The sequence below is a fragment of the Spermophilus citellus genome, assembly GCF_964194105.1.
Source record: "Spermophilus citellus genome assembly, chromosome: 4".
In the NCBI taxonomy this organism is placed as follows: Eukaryota; Metazoa; Chordata; class Mammalia; order Rodentia; family Sciuridae; genus Spermophilus; species Spermophilus citellus.
This window is the reverse complement of record NC_138185.1, coordinates 164,719,542-164,742,569: the sequence shown is the minus strand read 5'-3', so window position 1 is coordinate 164,742,569 and position 23,028 is coordinate 164,719,542. Positions and strand designations below refer to the sequence as shown.

Sequence of the window (23,028 nt, the reverse complement as noted above, 5' to 3'; positions counted from 1 at the left end):
GTTTCAATAACAGTCAACACAGAATTTAACCCAGCAACACAGCATTCATGAAGATTCAGACCACACTTCTTAGGCACATACCCCTCTCCATCAAGACTGTTTGAGCAGACTAAAAGATGGAACGCAACAGATCAAATCCTTGCCTTTCCCTGATCACAGTGACACTGAGTGGTAACTTTCCCCTCCTTTCATTGTCTTATTTTCCCCACCTATATTATGGTTACCATTCTCAAGAACTAACAAAAGATGCTCAAAAAAGCTAATTCTTTCTTTGATATGAAGGTTACAGTCTTCCACAAACTCCCCTGAAGGACCCTCCCCTTCTCTAGCCCACCTTCTTACTGAAGCCACTTAGCCTGTGACCACTCAAACAGGAGCCTTCTTTCTCCATTTTCATGTGAATTTCTGCTATAAAGCTCTTTCAAAAAATTTAAGTTAACTGGCCTAATCTGCATGCCTAACAGATTTCCAGGGCTTATAAAGTTTTGCTTTTTTAGGCTGCTAAAGTGGAGACATGAGGCGGGGTGTGGTGACAGGAGAAAAACGAGCACCATCTAGAGTTCTTTCCCCGAGCAGGATCTTTCTACGGGCAACATTGAAGTCTATGCAACTCATCCACCACTTTTTAAATATGCCAGATGCCTTTTTATTATTTTTCTAAATGAGCAATAAGTGAATTGGTGGTGGGGAAGGGAAAAGACTAGGTGTTTTCCTCAGTCTGTTCAGTGCATTCTCTCCCCGAAGGCAAGATGTGCTGGGAGACAATTCATTACATGTGTATATCAGCTCCTTGATCACTAAAAAAGAAATCCCCTTCTCTTTTAGCCACTAAAGAATTGGGCTGCATATGACAAGGGCCAGTCCTTTAAATAGAATTTATGGGGAAGGAACTTGCGGGAATGGGTAGAGATGTGTCAGCTTTCTTCCTCTAACAAAACTACAAGTGAAACAAAGACAGTAATTAACTCTAAGGCTTCATTTTAATTGGAAAGGCTGAGTCAGTGAAGAGACTAAGGGAATCGTACTTTCAGAATTCACACTTGTTGAGTTCAGTGGAATCTGAGGGACAAAAAGGAGCTCCCCAGCAGACAACTGGGGAGCAACAATGGAGTTGAAGGGAACAGCACGAGCAAAGCACAGGGGGCACATACCATGGTAGAGGAAGGGAACAATAAGTGCCTGGGTAGAAAACTGAAAGTATAGCTAAGATCATGTTCCTACACAGTAAAGACCTTACCACAAGTCTCACAGTAAGAACTGAGTATATTTTCTTTTGTTTGTATCATGACAAGTCTGAGATGTTGAATTGTTCTGGCAGCACCACAGAAGGCAGTTTTGTGGAGAGGGATGGAGAAGATACTGGAGACAGGAAAACCAATGAGAGATGACGAGCTCTTGGATATTAGCAATGTTATTTTTCTTTGGAGGGGGCCATCAATTTATATCTTTGACTGCAATTAACAGTTGATGTCTGCCTGCCCACCCACACACTTGGGCACAGACACCACCAAGAGTAAGAGTACTAATGCCTCTCCAGTAACTAGGGTGTGAAGTGGCAACTGGGGGCCTTGGAGAAGGTATTTGATTATGCAATCCCTGTTGATGGTAGGTTCTAGACCTCTGGACAGCAAGTTGCAAAATCAGTGAACCCAAGGACCAAATTGTGGGTGTACAACATCTCAAGGAGAGACTGCTATATTCCGTAAAATGCTTGGAGACTCTCACAAACAAAGATGGTCTGGAGAACATGGTTAACTCCGTGCCTACCCTACTACCATTCCCCACCAAAAAGAAAATTTGTATTATAAGGATAGGCTCTAGAGTGTTTTTTGAGAAAGCATAAAATTTTTAAATTATTCCTGGGCTGGGGGTGTAACTCAGAGGGTAGAGACCTTGCCTAGCCTGCAGGCTCCGGGATCAATCCTCAGTAACACATATACACAAACTATTCCTAGTGGCTGAAGGGCCTGAGAAATGGCAGGTGCCAACCATAAAAAAATGCATTCTAACCTTTCTCAAGAAAAATATAAAAGCCAGAGACAGTGGCACACATCTGTAATTCGGGAGGATGAGGCAGTAGGATTGTAAGTTCAAAGCCAGCCTCAGCAACTTAGTAAGACCCTGTCTCAAAATAAAAAAAGGTCTGGGATGTGGTGGTTAAGTGCCCCTGGGTTTAATCCCTGGTACCAAAAAAAAAAAAAAAAGATAAAAACCAGTCTTTATGAATTTGGGATAGGAATATTTTAAAGGAGACAAAAAAAATATTAATAAAATTAACAATGCAAAACAGCAGTGGTGAAAAACACTTTGTTCTCAGGATTTTTTTTTTTTTTTAAATCTTTACTTATTTTTATGTGGTACTGAGGATTGAATCCAGTGCCTCACACATGTGAGGCAGTTGACACTGAGCTACAGCCCCAGCCTTTCAGGGTTCTTTAAACTATTAAAAAGTATAAATTCGCAGCACTGTGAAAAAATATTTATGTGTATCTTTTTTATAGATGCCAACTGGGCACAGTGACACACCCTAGTAATCCCAGTGTCTCAGAATGCTAAGACAGGAAGATTGCAAGTTCGAGGCCAGTCTGAGCAATTTAGCAAGACCCTGTTGCAAAATAAAAAGTGAAAAAGGCTGGGGATGTACCTCAGTGGTAAAGCACCCCTGGATTAAATCCCCAGTACCAAGAAGAAAAAGAAGAAGAAAAATATCCCAGTTGTGGTAGTATGTGCTATAGTCCCGGCCTCTTGGGAGATTGAGGCAGGAGAAATGCTAGAGCCAGGACCTCGAAGTCAGCCTACACAATTCAGCGAGACTGTCTCTTTAAATTCATTAACATTAGAGAGATCATGACATCATACAGCCTCTGTAAATTAAATAAAACAAATCATAAAAGAAAAAGTGAAAAAATGGGCAAACAGCATTTTAATGTCAATAAGAAAATTGTTTGAACCCTGTTAATGCCTTGAAAGGAACTAGGGACCACTGAGAACCACTGTCATAAAAAAAGTTAGTCTACAAATTGGGAAGAGATAACCAATGAAATACAAAATTAAAGCTCCATGGAGATTTCATTTCTTGTCCATCAGACAGGCAAAAATCAATATCTAATAATACCAGCTGCCAACAAAAAGCATGTGGAGAAATAAGAATTTCTTAAACATCAGTAGTAGTGTAAGTTGATACATCTACTTTGCGGAGCTATTTGGCATAAATGCAAAAAAGTTGAAATTGTGCATTTCCAACAACCCAGCAACTCTGTTGCTAAGGATATATGCCACAGGAGTTCTGTACACATGATTATGACACATGTACAGGCTGTTCTTTGCAGCATTTCTAGTAACGGTGAAAAACTGGAGTCACCTATATAGCCACCAATGAGAATGATTATATCATAATATATAATTGTAAGTTATAATTTATAACTAGGAACTATAATTAAATACATGTATTGTGTGTGTGTGCGTGCGCACATACGTTTTTTGGGTTTTTTTGAGGTACCAGGGATTGAACTCAGGAGTGCTTAGCCATTGAGCCACATCCCAGCCCTTTCTTATATTTAATTTTGAGACAGGTCTCGCTAACGTTGCTCAGGTAAGTTACTGAGGCTGGCTTTGAACTTGCAATCCTCCTGCCTCAGCCTCCCATGCTACTAGGATTACAGGTATATGCCACCACACCTAGCTTAAATATAGTTTCAATATTATAATTATATAATAAATAATCAATGGAATGCTGCACTCTTTGTTAAATAAACATTTAACATGGCCAAATCTCAAAAACAATGTTGAGTGAAAAGGATCTATGGAAGGTCACTACATTTTAAAACATGTATATTTTAAGTATGAAAAAATATAGACACACAATTGGAAGGATGCATATCAACTTAGGATATTGGTTATTTGTGGAGGAAAAGATCTGAAACAAATATGGCAAAATATTAAATCTGGGTGGCAAATATTCAGGTATGATTATATGGGTCTGTTGACTTTTTTTTTTGGGGGGGGGTACCAGGGATTAAACTCAGGGGCACTTAACTACTGAGCTACATTCCCATCCCTTTTTGTATTTTATTTAGAGAGAGGGTCTTGCTGAGTTGCTTAGGGCCTTTATAAGTTGCTAAGGCTGGCTCTGAACTCGAAATCTTCCTGTCTCAGCCTCCCAAGCCACTGGGAGTACAGGTGTGTGCCACTACATCCAGCTTGTTGTCTTTTTTTTTTTTTTTTTCCTTTGAGACAGGGTCTTGGCTCTTTTGCCGCAGCTAGCCCCAATATTCTAGACTCAATTATCCTCAGCTTCCCTAGTGCTGGGACTACAGGCATTGCCACTATGCCAAACTCTAATCTGTATATTTTAAAAATGTTTTTCATAAAAAAACCCTGAAATTAAAGTGACATTTAAAGTGATTATTACTTAAAATATGCTACACATTTAAGTGTTCTTTTCATCTATGTTATTTTACAATGCCCCCCAAACTAAGGCAAATCATTTCTTAACAACGTAATTTGTTACACTGGAGTTGTGGCTCAGTGGTAGAGTGCTTGCCTAGCATGGGTGAGGCCCTGGATTTGATCCTCAGCACCCATAAAAATAAATTAATCAATTAAAGATATTGTGTCCAACTACAACTAAAAAAAAAACATATTTGGTAACTTGGTAATCATTTTCTAATCTTGACAACCACCCTAGATCCTACTTGGTCCCAAAATACAGACAGAAATCCTGAAATTCATCAAGGCTGCTAAATGTTATAGATAGACCTGTTTTTACCCATTCACTTGCCCCCTCTCCAAACACACTCATCTGAAAGCTAAGCCAACAAACAGTATCTGTAAAAAATACTTTTTTAAACTGCTGGAATAACATAAGTAATTTTGAGCAGGCCACAACTTTGTCCAAAGTCACTCAGCTTCAATGGCTTCACCACCAACCTTCAAGTCAAGTTGGCAGTCAGACTGACCTGGCTTGTCAGTCAACTTAACATATATCCTTTATTACCCACTCCTGCTTTCCTCCTTGGTTTCACCATAAACCCAATCAGGACTCAGAAGCAGGACTTCTGTGGTAAACTCAAATCCTAATCCCTAATGCTTCCTGCAACATGAAAGGCACCAAGAATGCCCTTGGATTACAGTGTGTCTCAGCATGGACCACCTTCACCATCTGCCACATAACTATGGGAACAGTTGGTTGAACAAACAGTTTCTGCCTTTGAAAGGAACAAATGAAATCTGTACACCTGGTTTCTTCTACTCAGAACTGAGGTGCTAGAAGGCTTTCATAATATTAAAAAACTTTGAAAGAATGCAGATTGCTGGTGTACCCCAGATCTACTGAATGGTTCTTCATGGGCATAAGGTATGAGAATCAGATGTTAAAAGCACAGTAAAGCAAGTGTGGTAGACCACGCCTGTACAATCCCAGCAATGGGAAGGTTGAGGTAGGAGGATCACAAGTTGGAGGCCAGCCTCAACAACTTAGCAAGGCCCTAAATTAGTGAGACACTGTCTCAAAAAAAGTGTGGGGGGGGTGGGGACGGGCTGGGGATGTGGTTCAATAGTTAAGCACCCCTGGGTTCAATCGCCAGTACCTAAAAAAATAAATAAATAAAGGCAAGATGGAGAGGCATCACCCTAAAGAGAATGGTCTTATAAGTGTGATAAAAGAACCAAACCTCAGTACCTTTTCTGTACCCAATTAAATACTAACCAAAATTTTCCTTCCTAGTTCTCCCTTGTTTGTTTTTTTCAGATCAGGCCCAAATTTTAAGTCTCAGCTCTTCTGGAAGCTTTCCCTAGATAGAAGTCATTCAGTACCTACCAACTTACAGGTTACTAAAATGTACCTTTGTACCCCCCACTCTTTAGACTGTAAGTCCTTCCTTTTTGGCAAAGGGCCTAGTGCATACATAATGGAGTTCTTAACACTTAAGTGGCTGAAACAATTCTAAAGACAATGGCATGGGAAGTCAGTGTTAAAAACAAAACAAACCAACTGAACAACATAGTACCAAAAGTATTTGATTTGCAACAGAAGGACCTAGGTTCCTCTTCTAGTTTTGTCAATTGTCAATGTCAATTACATCCTGTCAATTGTCACTGGTTAGCTATCACAACCATTATTACCTGTTATTTCTCTGGCTTCAAGAGATGGTTCATATTATTTATTCCTTTTTAGAGGCAAGAAAGGAAAAAAAAAAACACACAAGAAAACAAGAGTTGCAATCATGAACCACAGAAACACAGCCCAGGGACAACAAGGCCCAGGTCTCTGTGTAGTTACTGCTCTACTGGAAGCTCACCTGCTTAGGCCTTTGCATTCCTACCCAGGCGCAGAGGAGGTACTAGGGGCATACTTAGTACTAGTGTACTAAGTGACAGGGAAACCCTGGAAGATCTATAATACTGGGTGAGAAATATAGGGGGTGAAGCTGGCACAATGGCACACATTTGCAATCTCAGCTACTTGGGAGGCTGAGGCAGGAAGATCAAAAGTTCGTGCAATTTAGCAAAACCTTGACTCAAAATAAAAAATAATAAAGGGCTGAGTTTGTAACTCAGTGGTAGAGCAACCCTAGTTTCATCCCTAATACCTCCCTCCCCACCAAAAAAGGGTGATGCAAAGCTTGCACATACACTACACGGGACAAGAAAGAGTTTTCACACCCCTGTCACCACTTCTCAAGCATACCAAGAACCAAGCAATAGTACAGGAAGGAGCAAGGCAAGTAAGACTGAGAACCCAGGTGGGCATGAACTTAAGCACAGGAACAGTCTCAGCTAATGGAAATACGGCCGAAGCCAGACATTAAAATCGGCTTCAAACCATTCTGCAGTAAATGAAGCAGCATATCCAGCTATCTCAGATTAAAGCACAGTGGTGGGGGAAGTGAGGAACAGTTAGGATTTCAAATTACTGCTAACAGGAGGGTGTTCATGAGGAAGGAAATTAATGGAATCATCAAAAGGCCCATGCTTTTACTTAAAATGAATTAAAACAATCTCAGTCTTTCCCTGTTTCAACAAAGATCTCAAACTAGTCAGTGCTTGAGCTGCCTCAAAGCTGCCCAGGCTGGATCAGAGAGGCTAAGTGACAATTAATGATGACTGGGAGATTTTCCTTTTGCCCCCTCAGACACAGGCAAGAAAGACAAGGCCAGACAATGGTTCTGAGGCAGAGCCTGCTAATTCCCTCCAAGCGAGGAGTCCTTTAGCTTGCCAGTACAAACACTGTCAGGTTCCAGCAGGAAATAAACGCAGAAAATGGGATCAAACTTGACTTGCAGAACAGGAAACTCTCCCAGAATAAAACATTCTGTAACTCACAGCTACCCTGGATGAAGTGGGCAGGAAAGAGAAGGGAAAGAAGACTGAGGGACCCTTCACACCGGTGGCTTACACAGGGGTCTTTGGTTATCACCTTATGCATGCCTCAATCCCTAACACACTCCACACACTTGGCCAGCTCTGCCAGAATGCTGAAGAATTAAGATGAGTGCAGAGGAAGGAGAAGGGGGTAAGGATGAACAGGAGGAGGCAGCAGAAAACAACTGGACCAAGTTACAAAGGGAGAAAGTAGTGCAGGAAGAAAAGGAGGTACTTGGATACAAGCCCCCATTCTGTCATGGCATACCAAGAGCCAAACTATGCCAGGCAGCAGAGACTGTGAAACAGGTCCTGGGCATCCTGGACAGCCTGTGTAGCCTTGCAGTAGAGTGATGATCATCTTGAGTAAAGGGGCAGGGATGTGACAGAGGCAGGTATTAGGAAAGCAGCACAAGTAGTTTCACATTTGGCAAGCCAGCCTTTGGATAGAATTCTGATTTGGTACCGCTTACCAACAGTTCTCACAGAAAAAATTAAAATTAAAAAATTAGAAGCAAGTCACAGGCAACCTGACCCTGTGAGGGGAAAAACCGTCCTAGTATTACAGAGCCCTGAGGATTATCACTCCTGAGCAAGGTGAGGAACTTACTGGAGGTAGTGCTGGGGCTGATGCCTAGGATCCCACCTTAGGCTCTTGCTGTTCTTCATACCACAGAGACAAAGCTGAGAAAAGGCTCCCTAAAATACAGTCTTTTAGAGCTCACTGCTGCCAAAGAGGTAAGTGGAGGGAGGAAATGCCCAGGGTGACCTAGCTAGCCCAGGAGCTGATCATGTCTGGCTCCTCTCTCTAGGATAGTCTGCAAAGACTAAATCACCCTGAAAAGGTAAGAGATTGATCTTCCAGATTCCTGCTTAATCATTTAGCCTTTTTCCAGTTTTAAAATTGGGTCGGTCCACTTGTAGCTTCCTATTCTGAACCACCTCTCTCTTCACTGAGTGTAAGATTCCACCACCCTGTCCCACCTTATCAAAATTAATTCTGAAAAAGGTCAGACAGGTGTGTGTAAATCATGAATTCTGTAAATTAGTGGTTATTAAAGTGTGGTCTCCAGACTGCAACAGCTGTTGCTGCATTTCTATTGACTTCTCTACTGAGTTTTTAGTAGAAGAACACAGTAGAAATGTAAATATTCAAACCTCATTCAGATCTCTAGAATTTTAAGCCTGGGAGCTCGAATAACTGCCACTGGAGGAAGAAACAGCTTCCTGACTCAGCACATCCTCCGCCTACTTCCAGGCTTCAAGACCTGGTTCAAGAAAGCACTCAAGGTAACAATGGAACTGTTCTTTAAACCTTGACTAGAGGCTAAAAAACATGGGCTTAGGGGAAAGTCCTGACGACCCCAAAGGACCTCACCTGGTTATGTGAGCAAAACAGGACTCTCCACTAACTCTAGGCTAGTTAGACTAACCTCCAGAAGAATCACAGGTAAGCTGATGGGCTTAGGAAGTTTGGCATAAGGTTCCTCTCCCTAAATCCCATCCTGTCAAACTGGGCTAAGTACTTGTTCTACAGCAAAATTAGCTTGGACCAGACCCTCAGGGAGGTTACTGCACACATTCCTGTGGGATTTCACCATTGAATCTGCTCTGGGTCCCATGACATGTCAAGCTTAACAGAGCAGAGTTAAGAAATATGCCAGGGCCCTATTTGCTCCTCTATTCTTTTTCCCATAACGACTTTTCTTGGCCTTCTGCTTTTCCAGCCCATGGCAGGTCTCATTCCCAATAGGATCTCTGTAGTTTCTCAGAGGAGAATGAACATCAGTCTTCCAGGTGGGTCACTAAAACCCCTGATTATGACACCCTTGTCTCACATGACCAATTATTCATGAAGAAAATTTTCTTTTTATGATCCCTCCCTTTCTCCTCTTGTCTTCTTTATTCCCAGAAATAAGGAAATCATCACATTTAGAAATCTAAACTCCAGATATAGACTTCATATATTTGGGATGCAAACTCAAGATCTGGGGCTGTGCTGGAAAATTTAGTCTAATCTTGTATACAAAGGGGACAACTGAATGCCAGCATCCCACTCAAGAATGGATAGTGGATTAATCAGTTAATGTTAACTAAGTGCTTTGAGTAACTCAGAAAAGAGATGTTGATATTTAAAAAATTACAATAATCCCTTCCATTGGAATATACTTTCACTGATTGTTCAATCAACACTTCCCATTATTCCTACAATCTTTGCCATTCCTGCAAAGCCAAGGCCTGCCATTACTGACAACCAATTCTCTGAATGCCATAAAGTGGCTAATCAAACTGCAAAGCCTCTAAACTGCCTAACAACAAGGTACAGAGAACAATAGAGCAAAGAATGGATTCCTTTGCGAAATCCACTCTAAAGAAATCTGAGACCCATCTCTGCTGGAAGTCACAACTGTTCTTTGCACCACCACCCCCAAACACATCAAATCACAGACAGTTCTCACTCCAGTTTCTCCAATCACCCCACCTTCTCCAATTACCCCAGCAGATCCAAGACGATGAACCCTGGAATCTGGCCACACAGCCCCGACACCAGCTGCTCCTCCACTCTTCTCCCTTCCCCAATCAATTAAGAACGCCCCACGCCCTCCAGCCTCCCCATGGAATTCTTGACGCCAACTAATACCCACAGGGGACCCTGCAGAGTGGGTCAGGGAAATAAGAAGCCCTTGTCAAACATGTCTCCCACAGATTGGCTGGGCAAAAGATGTGGGCTCTGGCTGCCTGTCCAGGCTCTCCCCTCAAACACACTGGAAGGATCACCTCACCAGCCTGTCATTTCCTGTCCTATGGGCAAATAGGAGGCTGACTGCTATTGGCATCCCCATCTTCTCCCACAACTTGTACTTAAAATTAACATCCTCCTCTAACACCTTTGACTTCCCTGTTTAGATGCATTTAACCCCTTGATTCATTAACTAGTGTTTGTTTTGCTTTCATCTTTTGATCCTTGGATACTCCAGCAGAGCTTGTTCTTCCTCCTCCTCCTCAACTCTGACAATTCAGCTGTGAGGAGGACCTGCCTCCCATTAGCAGAATCCCACCTTTATAGATGCTTCCCCAAACCGTGCCTCTGGTGATGTTCAGCCTAAATCCCTGAGTTCCCAGGCTAAGGCTAGACTTCATTTTTCTTTTTTTGGAAACACCAGCTTCTGAACACACTCCCCCAAAGCGGAGGAGACCACACATTCATTCCAGAGCAAGGGGAAATCAATTAGAGGATATAGTATACTAGATTCCCAAAGTTTCAACGGAAGTATATGGCAAGTTCCAAGGGAAGGAGAGGACACTAGACTAACTCTCCTCTCTCTGCTCTAGGCCCCACACAAGAACAGTGATGAGTATTGCAACACTTGACCTTCACCATAACCCTGTGTGGTACACATGTTACCATCCCACTGTTACAGATATGAAGATTAAGGACATATTGTTCGGGGGACTAGCTTAAAATTTCACAACACACTCATGGCAGAACTAGGACTCAGACCAGGCCATCTGGCCCAAGAGACTGCATTCTTAATCTTCCTGTGCCATTTGTGGCCCCTGACCACTAACTCCTCCTAACTCTTACTTGCTTTCAAATCTTGGTGTAGACTTCTCTCCTTTGAAAAAGCCTTCCATTACCATCCCAATCTGAGTCAAGAGCCCCTCTTACCTTTATTCCAGAACAGGGAAATGACTTCCCTGACCGTAGCAGGTAGCACATGGAACCGCCATAGTTCTAGCAACTGCACAAATTCAGCACTCAGCAGGAGCTCACCAAGCACTTGTGCTGCACGATGAGCTCTGCCTTCCTTCCAAAGCAGACAAAACATGGCTCCCGCCTTTCGCTGCCTTTCTCTCTCAGGCCGATGAAGGTGGGATGTGTGGGCAAATATATGTGATAATTTCTTTTTTTTTTTTTAACCATTCATTACATATTTTATTTGGAAATGTTTACACAAGTACAGGGAAACTAAGATTTTGAGACAATGGATGTTATTAGATTATCATCAGTTTATTATAAAAGACACATGGAAACTATTTACATGATGAAAGATCTCAGAACTTCAGTGGAATGGGCAGCTTCATAGGATGCCATTTCAACAGTGATTTGTTTCAGTCTACATACTTTCCAAGAATGTCACCATCTCTAAATAAGAAATAATCCTTGTCATCTAGAACTACTTTGGTGCCTCCATACTCTGGGAGAAGAACTTTATCTCCAACTTTCACACAAACTGGCTGAATCTCTCCACCCTTTCCTTTAGAGCCTGATCCCACAGCTACTACTGTTGCTTGCAATACTTTTCCTTGAGATTTTTCTGGAAGCATAATGCCTCCTTTGGTTACAGTTTCGGCTGCACTCCTTTCGACCAATACTCGGTCAAAAAGTGGAAGAAACTTCCTAAATGCCTGTCCAGCCATGACTCGCGCGGCCGCAGCTCAGACTCTGCTCTCGTGCAGCCGCCGCAAAGAGACCCCATGATAATTTCTGTCCACAGCCAGTCTAGTACTTTGTCCCCAGAAAGCCCTCCCTGTCATTACATACCTTCTGCTGCCCTCTCTACTCACCTTATGTCATCACACACTTGCTAAAAGACTTAATGCTAATTATGAAAACACCAAACCCAATTGTCTCACAGTGACCCTGGCAACTCTGGGTCATTAGAGTTTGCAGTAAGTTTATAAGGTTTGTATTCCATGGTTTGCAGGACAAAGGACTCAGGATTCCCAACCTGCAATTCCCCAAAGTCTTAGCAAGTTGCCCAATCCCCTCAAATCAAAAAGAGTCAAGATTCTAGGCATTAGAATTCTGCCAGGAAAACCTCTAGGACATCCTCCCAAGAGAAAGGATCAAGACTAGGACCTCCTGTTAATTCTATTCAAAAAAGTAAAACAGAAGCCTACTCTCCTTTCTTCAAGCCTGTTAACCACAGTGTTAAAGACAGGGGTGAATCTCACAGAGGAGTTGATTCAGAAATAGGCTGAAGGATACACAGAAGTATGAAAGGAAGTGGGAGGAAGTAGGGTTCTAGTTATAGGAAGAACATGGTAAGAACAGGCTTGAAGTTGCTAATGTTCAAGGAAAGGGGAATGAGTCCCCTTAGTCTTGACCATTAGGAACAGAGGGAGAGGGTACTGTAGTTACAAAAGCAGTGGGTGAGGAAGTGAAGCCAAACCTATTCCAGCTGCTTCCCCAGCGACTCAGGAGGCTGAATCAGGAAGACCGAGTTCAAAGCCAGCACCAGCAATTTAACAAGGCCCTAAGCAACTTAGTGAGATCCTTTCTCTAAATAAAAAATAAAAGAGGGCTGGGATGTGGCTCAGTAGTTAAGTGCACCTGGGTTCAATCCCCAGTACCAAAAAAGGGGTGCAGCCAAATGGAGGCAGCATAGGAGATTTCTTTTTAAATTCCAATGTTATATTCTACCAGATGTGTTTTCAAGTCTTTAAAAATGAAATCCTCCAATCACATTTATTTCACTTTGCTAATGAAATAAATGTCCTTTAAAAAAAAAAAAACAGGCTCCTGGCTTTCTCAAATTTATTATCTAAGGTTTCAAAAAGTGACTCCCACTCTGTGGTACAAGCCTGTAATCTCAGCTACTCAGGAGGCTCAAGCAGGAGGATAGCAAGTTTGAGGTCAACATGGGCCACTTAGACCCTGTTTCAAAATAATAAAGGGCTGCAAGTATAGCTCAGTGGTAAAGCACTTGCCTAGTATGCACAAGGTCCTGAGTTCAATCCCTAGTTCTTCAAAAAAGAAAGAAGATTTCCAAAGTTCCTAACCAACAGCAGCCCTGAAATGCTAAAAAATCTCTCAAAAGAGAATGGCTTACTGTGAGACCACTTAGTGGACATCAAAGCATCAATATCTCAAAGGCACATTACCCACTCTTTTGTACTTGTGGTCATGTGTAGAATGTCTACATGTAGAATTTGAGAATTTAGAAAATCCGGGAAACCACAGAAATACCAATCTAACTCTACTCAGTACTGTACTGAAGACTAAATCAGATAATCCAAGAGATACAGAAGGAACAAGGAACATCTTCTAATCCTGCATTTGTCTGAATCAATTAACTGTGGCATCATCAAAGCAAGAAGTATAGCATAGTATCATCTGATGCTAGATAGAATCTGATCTTCCAATATGAAATTACTTCTCTGTGCACCAGGCAATGTTCCAAGAATCTTATTTAATCCTAAAAAAACCCTTATCAAGTTGGCACTATTACATTTCCATTTGAGGAAACAGTGTGTGGTCAGGAAAGCTAACCAAATTAACAGAAGTAGCAAGAAATAGAGGCAATACTCAAACCCAGACAGCCTGGCTCTGGAGTCCATGCTTTTTTTTTTTTTTTTTTTTTTTTTTTTGGGTACTAGGGATTGAACCCACAGGCATTCTACCACTGAACTAAATCTCCAGCCCTTTTTATTTTTCATTGTGAGACAGGGTCTCGCTAAGTTGCTAGGGCCTCCCTAAGTTGCCAAGGCTGATCTCAAATTTGAAATCCTCCTGCCTCAGCCTCCCAAATCATTGGGATTACAAGCATGTGCCAGTATGCACAACTGGAGCCCGAGCTTTTAGTCACACTATGCTGTCTCTTTAAAAAAAAAAAAAAATCAAGGCAGGGAGGTAAAGCATAATAAGAGCTATACTGAGCTAGATTTAGTAATCTCAGTGGTTCCATAGAAGCTGCAGGTGACATCTGCTTATTTGAAAGTGTATATGAATTGGATCCTATTCTACTAGGCAAGAGATAGCTATGTGAAGGAAAATTCTAGGGACAATCCTTTAAAAAAAGTTAAATAATTTCACTCTCATCTTCCAATTAATTCAAGTTTCCATATGTTAAACTGGCTTAGGGTAAGGTCAAGGAGGTCGACAACCAGAGCACCCCTCATTCACACTGACTCCCCAAAAAGATTGTCTTTCAAAGGTGCCAAAAACATATCTTGGAGAAAAGACATGCTTCTTAACAAATGATACTGGAAAACTGGATAGCTAGATACAGAAAAATGAAGTTAGAACCTTCTTTCTCTCCCTGCACAAAAATCAAATCAAAATGGATCAAAGACTTAGGAATTAGACCAGAAACTTTATAACTATTAGATAAAACATAGGGTCAACACTCTATCATGTAAGTTCTGGCACTGAACTTAACAAGACCCCCAAGTGCAAGAAATAAAACCAAGAATCAATAAGTGGGATGCCATCAAACTTCAGCACAGAAAAGGAAATAAGAACTCAAAAAACTTAGCACACATGTGTGCACGCACACACACAAAACAATGATAATCCAATCAATAAATGGGAAAGACAACTAAACAAATTTCTCAAAAGAAGGAACACAAATGGCTAACAAATATATGAAAAAATGTTCAACATCTCTAGCAATCAGGGAATGCAGATCAAAACTTAAGCGTTCATCTCACTCCAATAAAAATGGCAGTGACCAAGAATATGTACAGTAATAAATGCTGGCAAGATTGTTGGGAAAAAGGTACATTTGTATATTGTTGGAAGGACTGCAGACTAGTATGACCACTCTGGAAAGCAGTATGAAGATGCCTCAAAAAACTAGGGAACCACCATATTACCCAGCTATCCCATTCCTTGGTATTTTCCCCAAAGATCTAAAATCAGCATATTACAGCAACACAGCTATATCAATGTTTATAACAGCACAATTCACAATAGCTAAATTATGGAAATCAACCCAGATGCCCATCAATAGATGAATGGAGAAAACTGTGGTATACATATATAATGGATTCCTACTCAGCCATTAAAAAGAACGAAATTATGGCATTTGTTGGTAAATGGATGTAAATAGAGAATGTCACGTTAAATGAAATAAGCCAAACTCAAGAAACTTAAAGATAGAATGTTTTTTTCTCATAGGCAGAAGGCTAAAGTAAAAAAAAGGAAAGGGGGAAACGAATAGAATAATCATCAAATATAAATTAATAGATGAGCAAAAAGAAGTCAAGCAGAGTAGAGAAAGAGGAATGGGGGAGGGGAGGGAGGATGAGAATGAAAATGGGGGAATCGTTAGCTGAAACTGATTTTCATGCATGTATGAGTTTGTTAGGATGAATCCAATGAAGCTCTAACAAAAAAAAAGAAAAAGAAAAGGTTGTCTTTAAATGCTGCTGTCTCTCTGGGCCCCAAAGCTAAACATAAGACTGGCCAAGGTCACTCCTAATCTGGCCATAGTCCTGGCAACCAGCCATACCAGTGCAGGGCCACCTGGAATGGGAGAGCTGTTTAGGCTCACACTTCTGAGTGACACTGCAGAATGGAATCTTCTAGTGGTAAGAGTTAATGCAAAGAGTTCATCTGGAAACGTACCTAGAGTACCAACCCTAATTTTTTATTAGCAGCACCCAGTGAATCTCTTTTGCTGGAAGAGTTAGACAGGTAAGAATAATATCCAAGTTGGCAAGTTAGACTAGGGTAATGAAACACCACTGCTCCAAATTTGTGTTTGATGAGGGGTTTAACCCTAATGAGACCCAAGTAAGTGTGGAGTTTCATAGATTCTGAGGCTCTTTTGTTAGAAAGTTACTGTCAAGGGCAGTACCATGTACTTGTAATGTACTGCAATTAGTCTGCTGAAGGTAACTTCTCAATGTTTTTCATGACACCAGGGTTCAACAAGCCCTATAATGACACATCCAGCCTCCTACCACAATCCCCAAGTCTTTTTATAGTCACAGGTTAATTATCCCATGGAGAGATTACATCACTTTGGTCAGCCGGGTTTGCAGCTGACAGGAAGATGCTCTGCGGATGTTTTGGGAACTACATCCTCATTTAGCAAACACTTTGCTATAGTCCCTATTGTTCCTTTCTAAGAATAGAAGTGCCTTGGCAAACCTGTGCCCGAAGTGGAACCAAACAACCAAGGGCTATTGTGGATAAAAACATAAATAACTAGAGAAAGAAACATGGCAACCCAGGGATGACTCCTGTATATTTTTTTAACCATGAGGAAAGAATGCAGGGTTTTTGTTGTTGTTGTTGTTTGTTTTGTTTTTTGGTTGTTTGGGGGTTTTTTGTTTTGTTTATGGCAGTACTATGGATTGAACCCAGGGGTGCTCTACCACTAAGCCCTTTCTGTTTTTAACTTTGAGACAGGGTTTCACTAAGTTGCTGACAATCTCACTAAATTGTCCAGGCTGGCCTTGACTTATGGATCCTCCTGCCTCAGTTTCCCAAGTAGCTGGAATTATACATGAGCTATCACATCCAGCTCAGACAGGGTCTTTTTCCTTTGTCAGAATAATCCTCTGAAGGCTGGGCCGAGCACTTCAATCAGGAAACAGATGCCTGCCCTTCGGCACATATAGTATGGTTCCAGCAAAGATAATGAGCAGCAGAGTAAGATACAGGTCATAAACCCCAGCCAGCCCTACCACTTACAATGATATTCCAAGTAGACAATCTAACATCTCTGCCTCAGTTTCTCTTTTGTAAAATGGTCTCATGACCACCTAGCCTATGTGTTCTAAGAGCTTACATCGGGGCAATAGAACAGAACCTAACACCTAAATGATGGCTACACATGTGAGTTTCTCGTCTGTCTTGCCCCCACAGTTCAGTGTATATCACCTGACTCCAGGTCCTTTCACAGATGGTGAGGAGAGCCATGATGTCCACCAGTATTTCTCTGCCATGGTAATGCTGAGGGTGAAAACCACATCATCTCCCAAAGAACCTGGTTCTCATGATTTTCCATCTTCAAAGAAAACTAAGTAACTGGCCTTTTCATTTTGTTGTGCAGAAATGAATACTGATGCTTTCCCTTGATATTTAACATGGCCCAATGTGTCATGGCTACATTTTAATGGGGGAGAAAAATCAGAAACAAAGAAAATATTGAGTTTTTTCAGTAAATATGTTTGGGAAAGAGAGAATGCAAAGCAAAAGCTTTTTATGTGAGTCAGCGGGCCTGCTGGATTGATATCATCAAGCTATGCAAACATGAGCTTTCTGGAAGGCAAAGGGGATTCCTGAAATAATCAACTTTCCTCACTGGTCAAATTTGATACCTGCTCCTAAATTCCTTACCCTCAACCCAAATAGTGACTCTACATATTCAGTTGTGGGGTTTGGGGTTTTTTTTTTGTATCGGGGGAGTGAATCCTGGGGTGCTCAACCACTGAGCCACATTCCTAGCCCTTTTCTGTAATTTATTTAGAGACAGGGTCTCACTGAGTTACTAAAGGCCTCACTAAGTTGCTGAGACTGGCTTTGAACTTGCAATCCTCCTGCCTCAGCCTCCTGAATAATCCTGGGATTACAGGCGTATGCTACCACGCCTGGCTCAGTTGTGTTTTTATGACAGGAAAGGATGTCATCTGCATGAAGTCTCCTGCACGATGTTGACTCAACAATAGGTCACATACCAACTCTGTTGTTGTTATTTGGGAATTACGTTGCATGTTTTACATGCCAAATGCCCTCCAATCATTTTTATTAGTCTGTGCAACAACATTATTAAGGATGGATCATTGTTTCTATTTTGTAAGAAGCATGAAAAGGTCAAGTGATTCACCTAAGGTTACAGCAGTAAAGGAGCTGTGAGACATGGGAGAGGCTGCTACACAGCTAGGATCCTAGTCCCTCCCCAGTCCAAGAAAGGCAAGTTGTGTAGCATGTGCATACATCTATTTTTAATTCTTGTTTCTTCCCACTGCATGGTGTGACTGGATGTGAAAAATAAGATATATTTCCTTTGCCACTAAAAAGGAATCTTCAAGAATTTTCCCCATTTAAAGGAAAGACCAACAGAAAAACTGGACCTCTGGTCAATGCCTCTAACACCTTCTCTGCTACAACTCTCAATCCCAAATTGTAGATAAGACAAAATAGTATGAAAACTGGTCCTGCAATATGAGCTGTTTCTACCCCAGAACTCTCAAAATGCCTCTTAACACAAAATTCTTTTCTATTCAACCTGAGATTAATACCATGACTGGAGCATGACTGTGCTATTTATGATCAGAGACTTGTGGGCAAGTTGCCACCCTGAGGAGGTCCATTAACCTATGGTCCTTTGGAATTCTCAAAATGAGCATGGACATGAGCACATTTAGGGTCTACCAAAGCTCACTGGGGAAGAAGGCTGTGTATTTTACAAGCACCCCATGTAAAATGTTTCTGGAATTGTGCACACTAATGCAGCTACTCAGGAGGCTGAGGCAGGAGGATCACAAATTCAAGACCAGCCTGGACAACTTGGCAAGACCCTGTCTCAAAAATAAAATTGAAAATATAAAAAGGGCTGGGGACATAGCTCAGTGGAAGAAAACTATTGGGTTCAATCCCCAGTACTAAGGGGGAAAAAAATGTTTCCCAGAATGGGCATTCAAGAGTAGCTAAAAGAACAGGTAAGAAACACAGGAAGGGGAAGAAGGGGCATTTCCTGAATGCAACTGCTTTTCCTTGGCTTTCCAGTATCTGAAAGTCTTGCTTTCCTGGCAAACTTACTTGGCATGCTGCTTGTGGCAGACCCAGTCATACAGCTGTGCTCTGAGTTTCAGGCCAAAGATGGGCACCTTCCTCCCCCAGAAGTCATTCCAGAGAGAGAGGAAAACATTGGCAGCAACTTCAAGCACTAGATCTAAGTAATGGTGAAACCTCTCTCCCTACCTATACCTTGCTTTGAGGAGCAGAAAAAACTTGGGGCTTGGGTGTCAGGGCAGGGGGGGGTATTCTTTTCAATAGGGAAGGGGTAAGAAAATAACAGAGCCTATTTTCCCATCCTGGTCTGAGCCCACACTACAAACACACATTTTTCCACACTGGAGAATAATAATCCCTTTATCCAGCCAGTCTGGAACCTGATAATTGATTGCAGACCTTGGGTGGAAAGTGGGAAGGTGTGGGTAGATGGAAAATGGGGTGGGAAATGGAAGAAGTGAAGCATGGAGCCAATAAAAAGGAGGGTAGGGGTAGGTGGGATGGCTTAATAAAGCTAAAGAAGCTCAAGATTTCTGACATTCTGCCACTAATACTGCTCCCTAACATTCCAGGGCAGTTTTCCCAGAGGAGCTCTGGAAGAGGAGGATTGCAGTAGTGTGCCAGGCACTAAGTCAGGTTCTGTCCTGGCCCTACCGAGAGCTATAAGAATCTAGGCAAGTGCATAACCTCTGAAGAACAACTTGGCCGTGTCAAGTCCTTCCTGCTCCCAAAGTCATTCCATTCATGCACATATCTATTGAGCATCATTTGTTCTGGGATGGCTAGGGATGGGGACTACCTCTTTTATAAAAAACAAATATTTTAAAGCCTGAATATTTAACGTTTTGTAGGCCACATGGTCTTTGTCACACCTAGTCTACTTTGCCACTGTAGCACAAAAGCAGACACAGCAATGTATTCATGAATGAGCATTACTATGTTCCAAACTTTATTTACAAACACTAAAATTTGAATTTCATCTAATTTTACATGTCATGAAATACTATTATTCTTATTTTTTCCCACCAGTAAAAGCAGATGGAGGGCAAGCTTTGACTGTGGTCTGTAGTTATTAACTTCTGCTCCAGAGATATAGAAGTGAGCACAAGACACTTTGTGGTTCTATAACTACCATGATTAGAGGATTCCTCTAGCTTTGGAGTAACCCAATAAATGTAGGCCCTGCTTCGTTTTATTGCACACTGTATAGTCTGGTCTTATGTCCCTTTGAAACCACGATGCCCATACTATAGGGTCCCAACCATCATGGCCCTGGGGGTTGTGCCAGGGTTCCTCATGGATAGAGACTAAAGGTTTGGATTTGGTGTCAGAATGGGGTGGAAGGAGAGGCAGCAGAAAAGGAAATGTATACATGTGTGGTGTATACATGGGAAGGCTACGATAAAACAACAACAACAAAAATATTTCTTCAAATAATTCAGAAAAAAAAATAAGATTTAGATGAGCTTACCCCATTATCTGTTATGTGTTGGGTAAATGGATGACAGAAGTTAATAGAAAGGTAAGAAAAGACAGCAGTACACTATAGGGACTCTATACAACGTGTAACTGCCCTGCCACCCATTCCAGAACCTACTCTCCAAGATCTCTAGTGTTTTCCTGGGGAAACGCTGAGGAACCAGTCATATAAGTCTTTCTAAGGAAGTCTGTTAGGGGCACCATTACTACTGAGCTCAGTGATAACACTAGGACTCACAGATACAGAGGCAGGTTCTGGAACATCCCCCAGAAGCCTTCTGGACACACTGGAAAATGTCCTCTCTGAAAAGGATGCCAAGTCTGGAGGACCACACAAAGAGAAGCTAGAAGGGTCTTTTGACCATCCTCAAAGGCAACAAGGACCTTTTAAAAACTCAAAAGAGCTCACTGCTATATTTCTAACCTCTGTTAGGGACTCTCTAGCTCACCATTTTCAACAGAAAGTCCTTAGAATCATGAATATAGACTGTGGGAGCTAGAAGAGACCTTCATGTAACAGATGGAGAAATTAAGCCATAGAATGGTTAAGTGGCTTGCCCAAGATTACAATGTTTGCAGTCAGTTACCAGGTCCTACTCTGACTAAATCACAATACCTCAACTATGCACTCACTCCAAGAAAAAGGAAAGAAAGACAACAAACCAAAAGAGTGAACCATCACTATGTGCTTATTATGTTATCCTAGCAATCCTTACAACTACACTGTGAAGTAGTAACTATTATTGTCCCATTACAGCTGAGGAGGTTTGAAGCTCACAGCAGCAAAGCAACTTGCTCAGCATCACAGAGCAAGCTAGGAATGAGCTCTGAAGATTGGCAGTCTGATATGAAAGCCTGCCTCCTTGCCTGGACATCAGGCCCTGGGTCCTACACCTCTATCCTGCCTGATGATAACAACAGCTGGGCAGAGGGGAGGTAATGTTATCACCAGCAGTTTCTCCACACCACCTCCTGCTGCTGGTTCACTAGTCCCCAAGAAGGACTGGTTCCTTGCTATACACCATAGCACAAAAGCCCACAACTCCCAAGAAAAGTAAAGAAAAAGAAAAAAAGAAAAAAGAAAAGCCCCCAACTCCCTACTCTCCCTGAAACTGCCTGCCAAGAGAGTCACTGTACCCCAGGTTCCATAAGAAACAATGGTATGAAATCTTTTCCCTCCCACACACAGAAGGCAGGTCGGAACTTACCAGAGGCAAGACCGTCTCCAAGCAGGGTGCTAAGGATCACCAGTGGAAGGAACACTCCATGTCCCACGAAGGCCACGGCAAATGCTGAGGTGCTCTTTGGTGCTATCCTGCCATGGCACATCTTTTATCCGTCCAAGTGTTTTTAAAAGAAAAAATTCTAATGCCAGTCAGGGAGTAAATTCACCTATAGCAAATAAACAAAAAACAAGGACTTGAAATAAAGTGAAAATTTCTGCCATTAAGTTAGAAGCAAGCACATACAAATCACATACAAATAATCACATACAATCTAAAAGAATCCTAACCACTGAATCCCTGCTGCCTGAAGAGAACAGTATAAAAGAAGCTTTTCCATTCCTGGAAACACTAAGGCCTGTACACTAACTGTTGTCAACGTCCCATTCTGGAGCCAGATTCTTGTGATAGGGCTAGGAGACAGCTCCAGCTCACCTGGACATCCCTCAGGCACAGTGTGGCTTCCAGACTGCAGGGCCCTGCCCCACCACGAGCCTCTTAGAGACTCCAGCAGAAAGGCAGCTGTTGACACAGAGAGGCTACACCTGTCAGGCTCTGTCTTTGCCACCTGGACTCAGAACAAGTTCAACTAATCAAAAGGGAAAAGGGGGGGGGGGAGAGGGGGAGAGGGGGAGAGAGAGAGAGAGAGAGAGAGAGAGAGAGAGAGAGAGAGAGAGCGCGCGAGCGCACGCACGCGCACATCTTCTTAAAGAGAGAAATATACCGCCTAGAGAAGGAATGCAGCAGGAGTAGCCAAGGCCCCACCTGTCTGCTAACCTGCCAGAGGCTGGAGGAACCCCTGAGGATCTGACTCGACAGCCATGAATCTCAAAAATGGCTAATTAATCAAGACTCACCTAATACACTTATGACCAGAGAGACCACAGTCTGTTGGCTGTCCTTGAAAGTGATACGGGGTGGAAAATAGGCTATAGTTGCTAATTAGCCTTGCCACCTACTTTGGTTCAGAGACTCCAAAAGAGGAGAAACCAATATCTTTAAAAAATAAAAACAGAGTAAAGACTTTTAATGGTTATGTCTTACATTCCTTCAAGGAAGAAGCTGGGTTGATGATACATTACAATGTGGACCCACTATATTTTAGTTAACTTATTCAATTTCATTCGCCAGCTACTCATATATTCTAGTTTTAATAGGTACTCCAAATAATAAGATTATACTTCCTTTTAAAAAAAATCCACACATTTCCTTCTCTAGTAATAAGGCTGTATGTGCATATAAATAAGGGAGCCTGTCATTCACAGCCCTAATAAAAGACACATCTGAGATGCTGTCTGAGCTATGAAGCAGACCTGATCTTAATTCCACACCCAAAGCCTTGACTCAGATCTATGCTCCTTGTAGGGAAGGCAACTATAAACAGTAACATGAGTTCTCTAGGTTCAAGGGAGAACAGTTATCAGCATATTCAAAATAAGCATTAGCCAGGGATTAAGAACAGAGCTGGCCAGGCATGGTGGCACACACCTG

The 23,028-nt window shown here is 41.9% G+C and overlaps 2 protein-coding genes across 3 annotated transcripts in view; both read right to left on the bottom strand.

Moving 5' to 3' along the window:
- The window catches only part of SUSD6 (sushi domain containing 6), a 97,397-nt gene that overhangs the window by 33,715 nt on the left and 40,654 nt on the right, over positions 1-23,028 (bottom strand). For both annotated transcript variants that reach the window (XM_081292815.1, XM_081292814.1), the window contains one exon: positions 21,523-21,706. In XM_081292815.1, coding sequence (XP_081148941.1) covers positions 21,523-21,643 — 121 coding nt within the window. In that variant the 5' untranslated portion in view covers positions 21,644-21,706. The remainder of the gene's footprint in view (positions 1-21,522; positions 21,707-23,028) is intronic.
- Positions 11,286-11,856, bottom strand: LOC308648114 (10 kDa heat shock protein, mitochondrial-like). The gene has a single exon (XM_081292816.1). It carries the CDS (start codon positions 11,782-11,784, stop codon positions 11,476-11,478), a length of 309 nt encoding a protein of 102 aa, XP_081148942.1. The 5' UTR covers positions 11,785-11,856; the 3' UTR covers positions 11,286-11,475.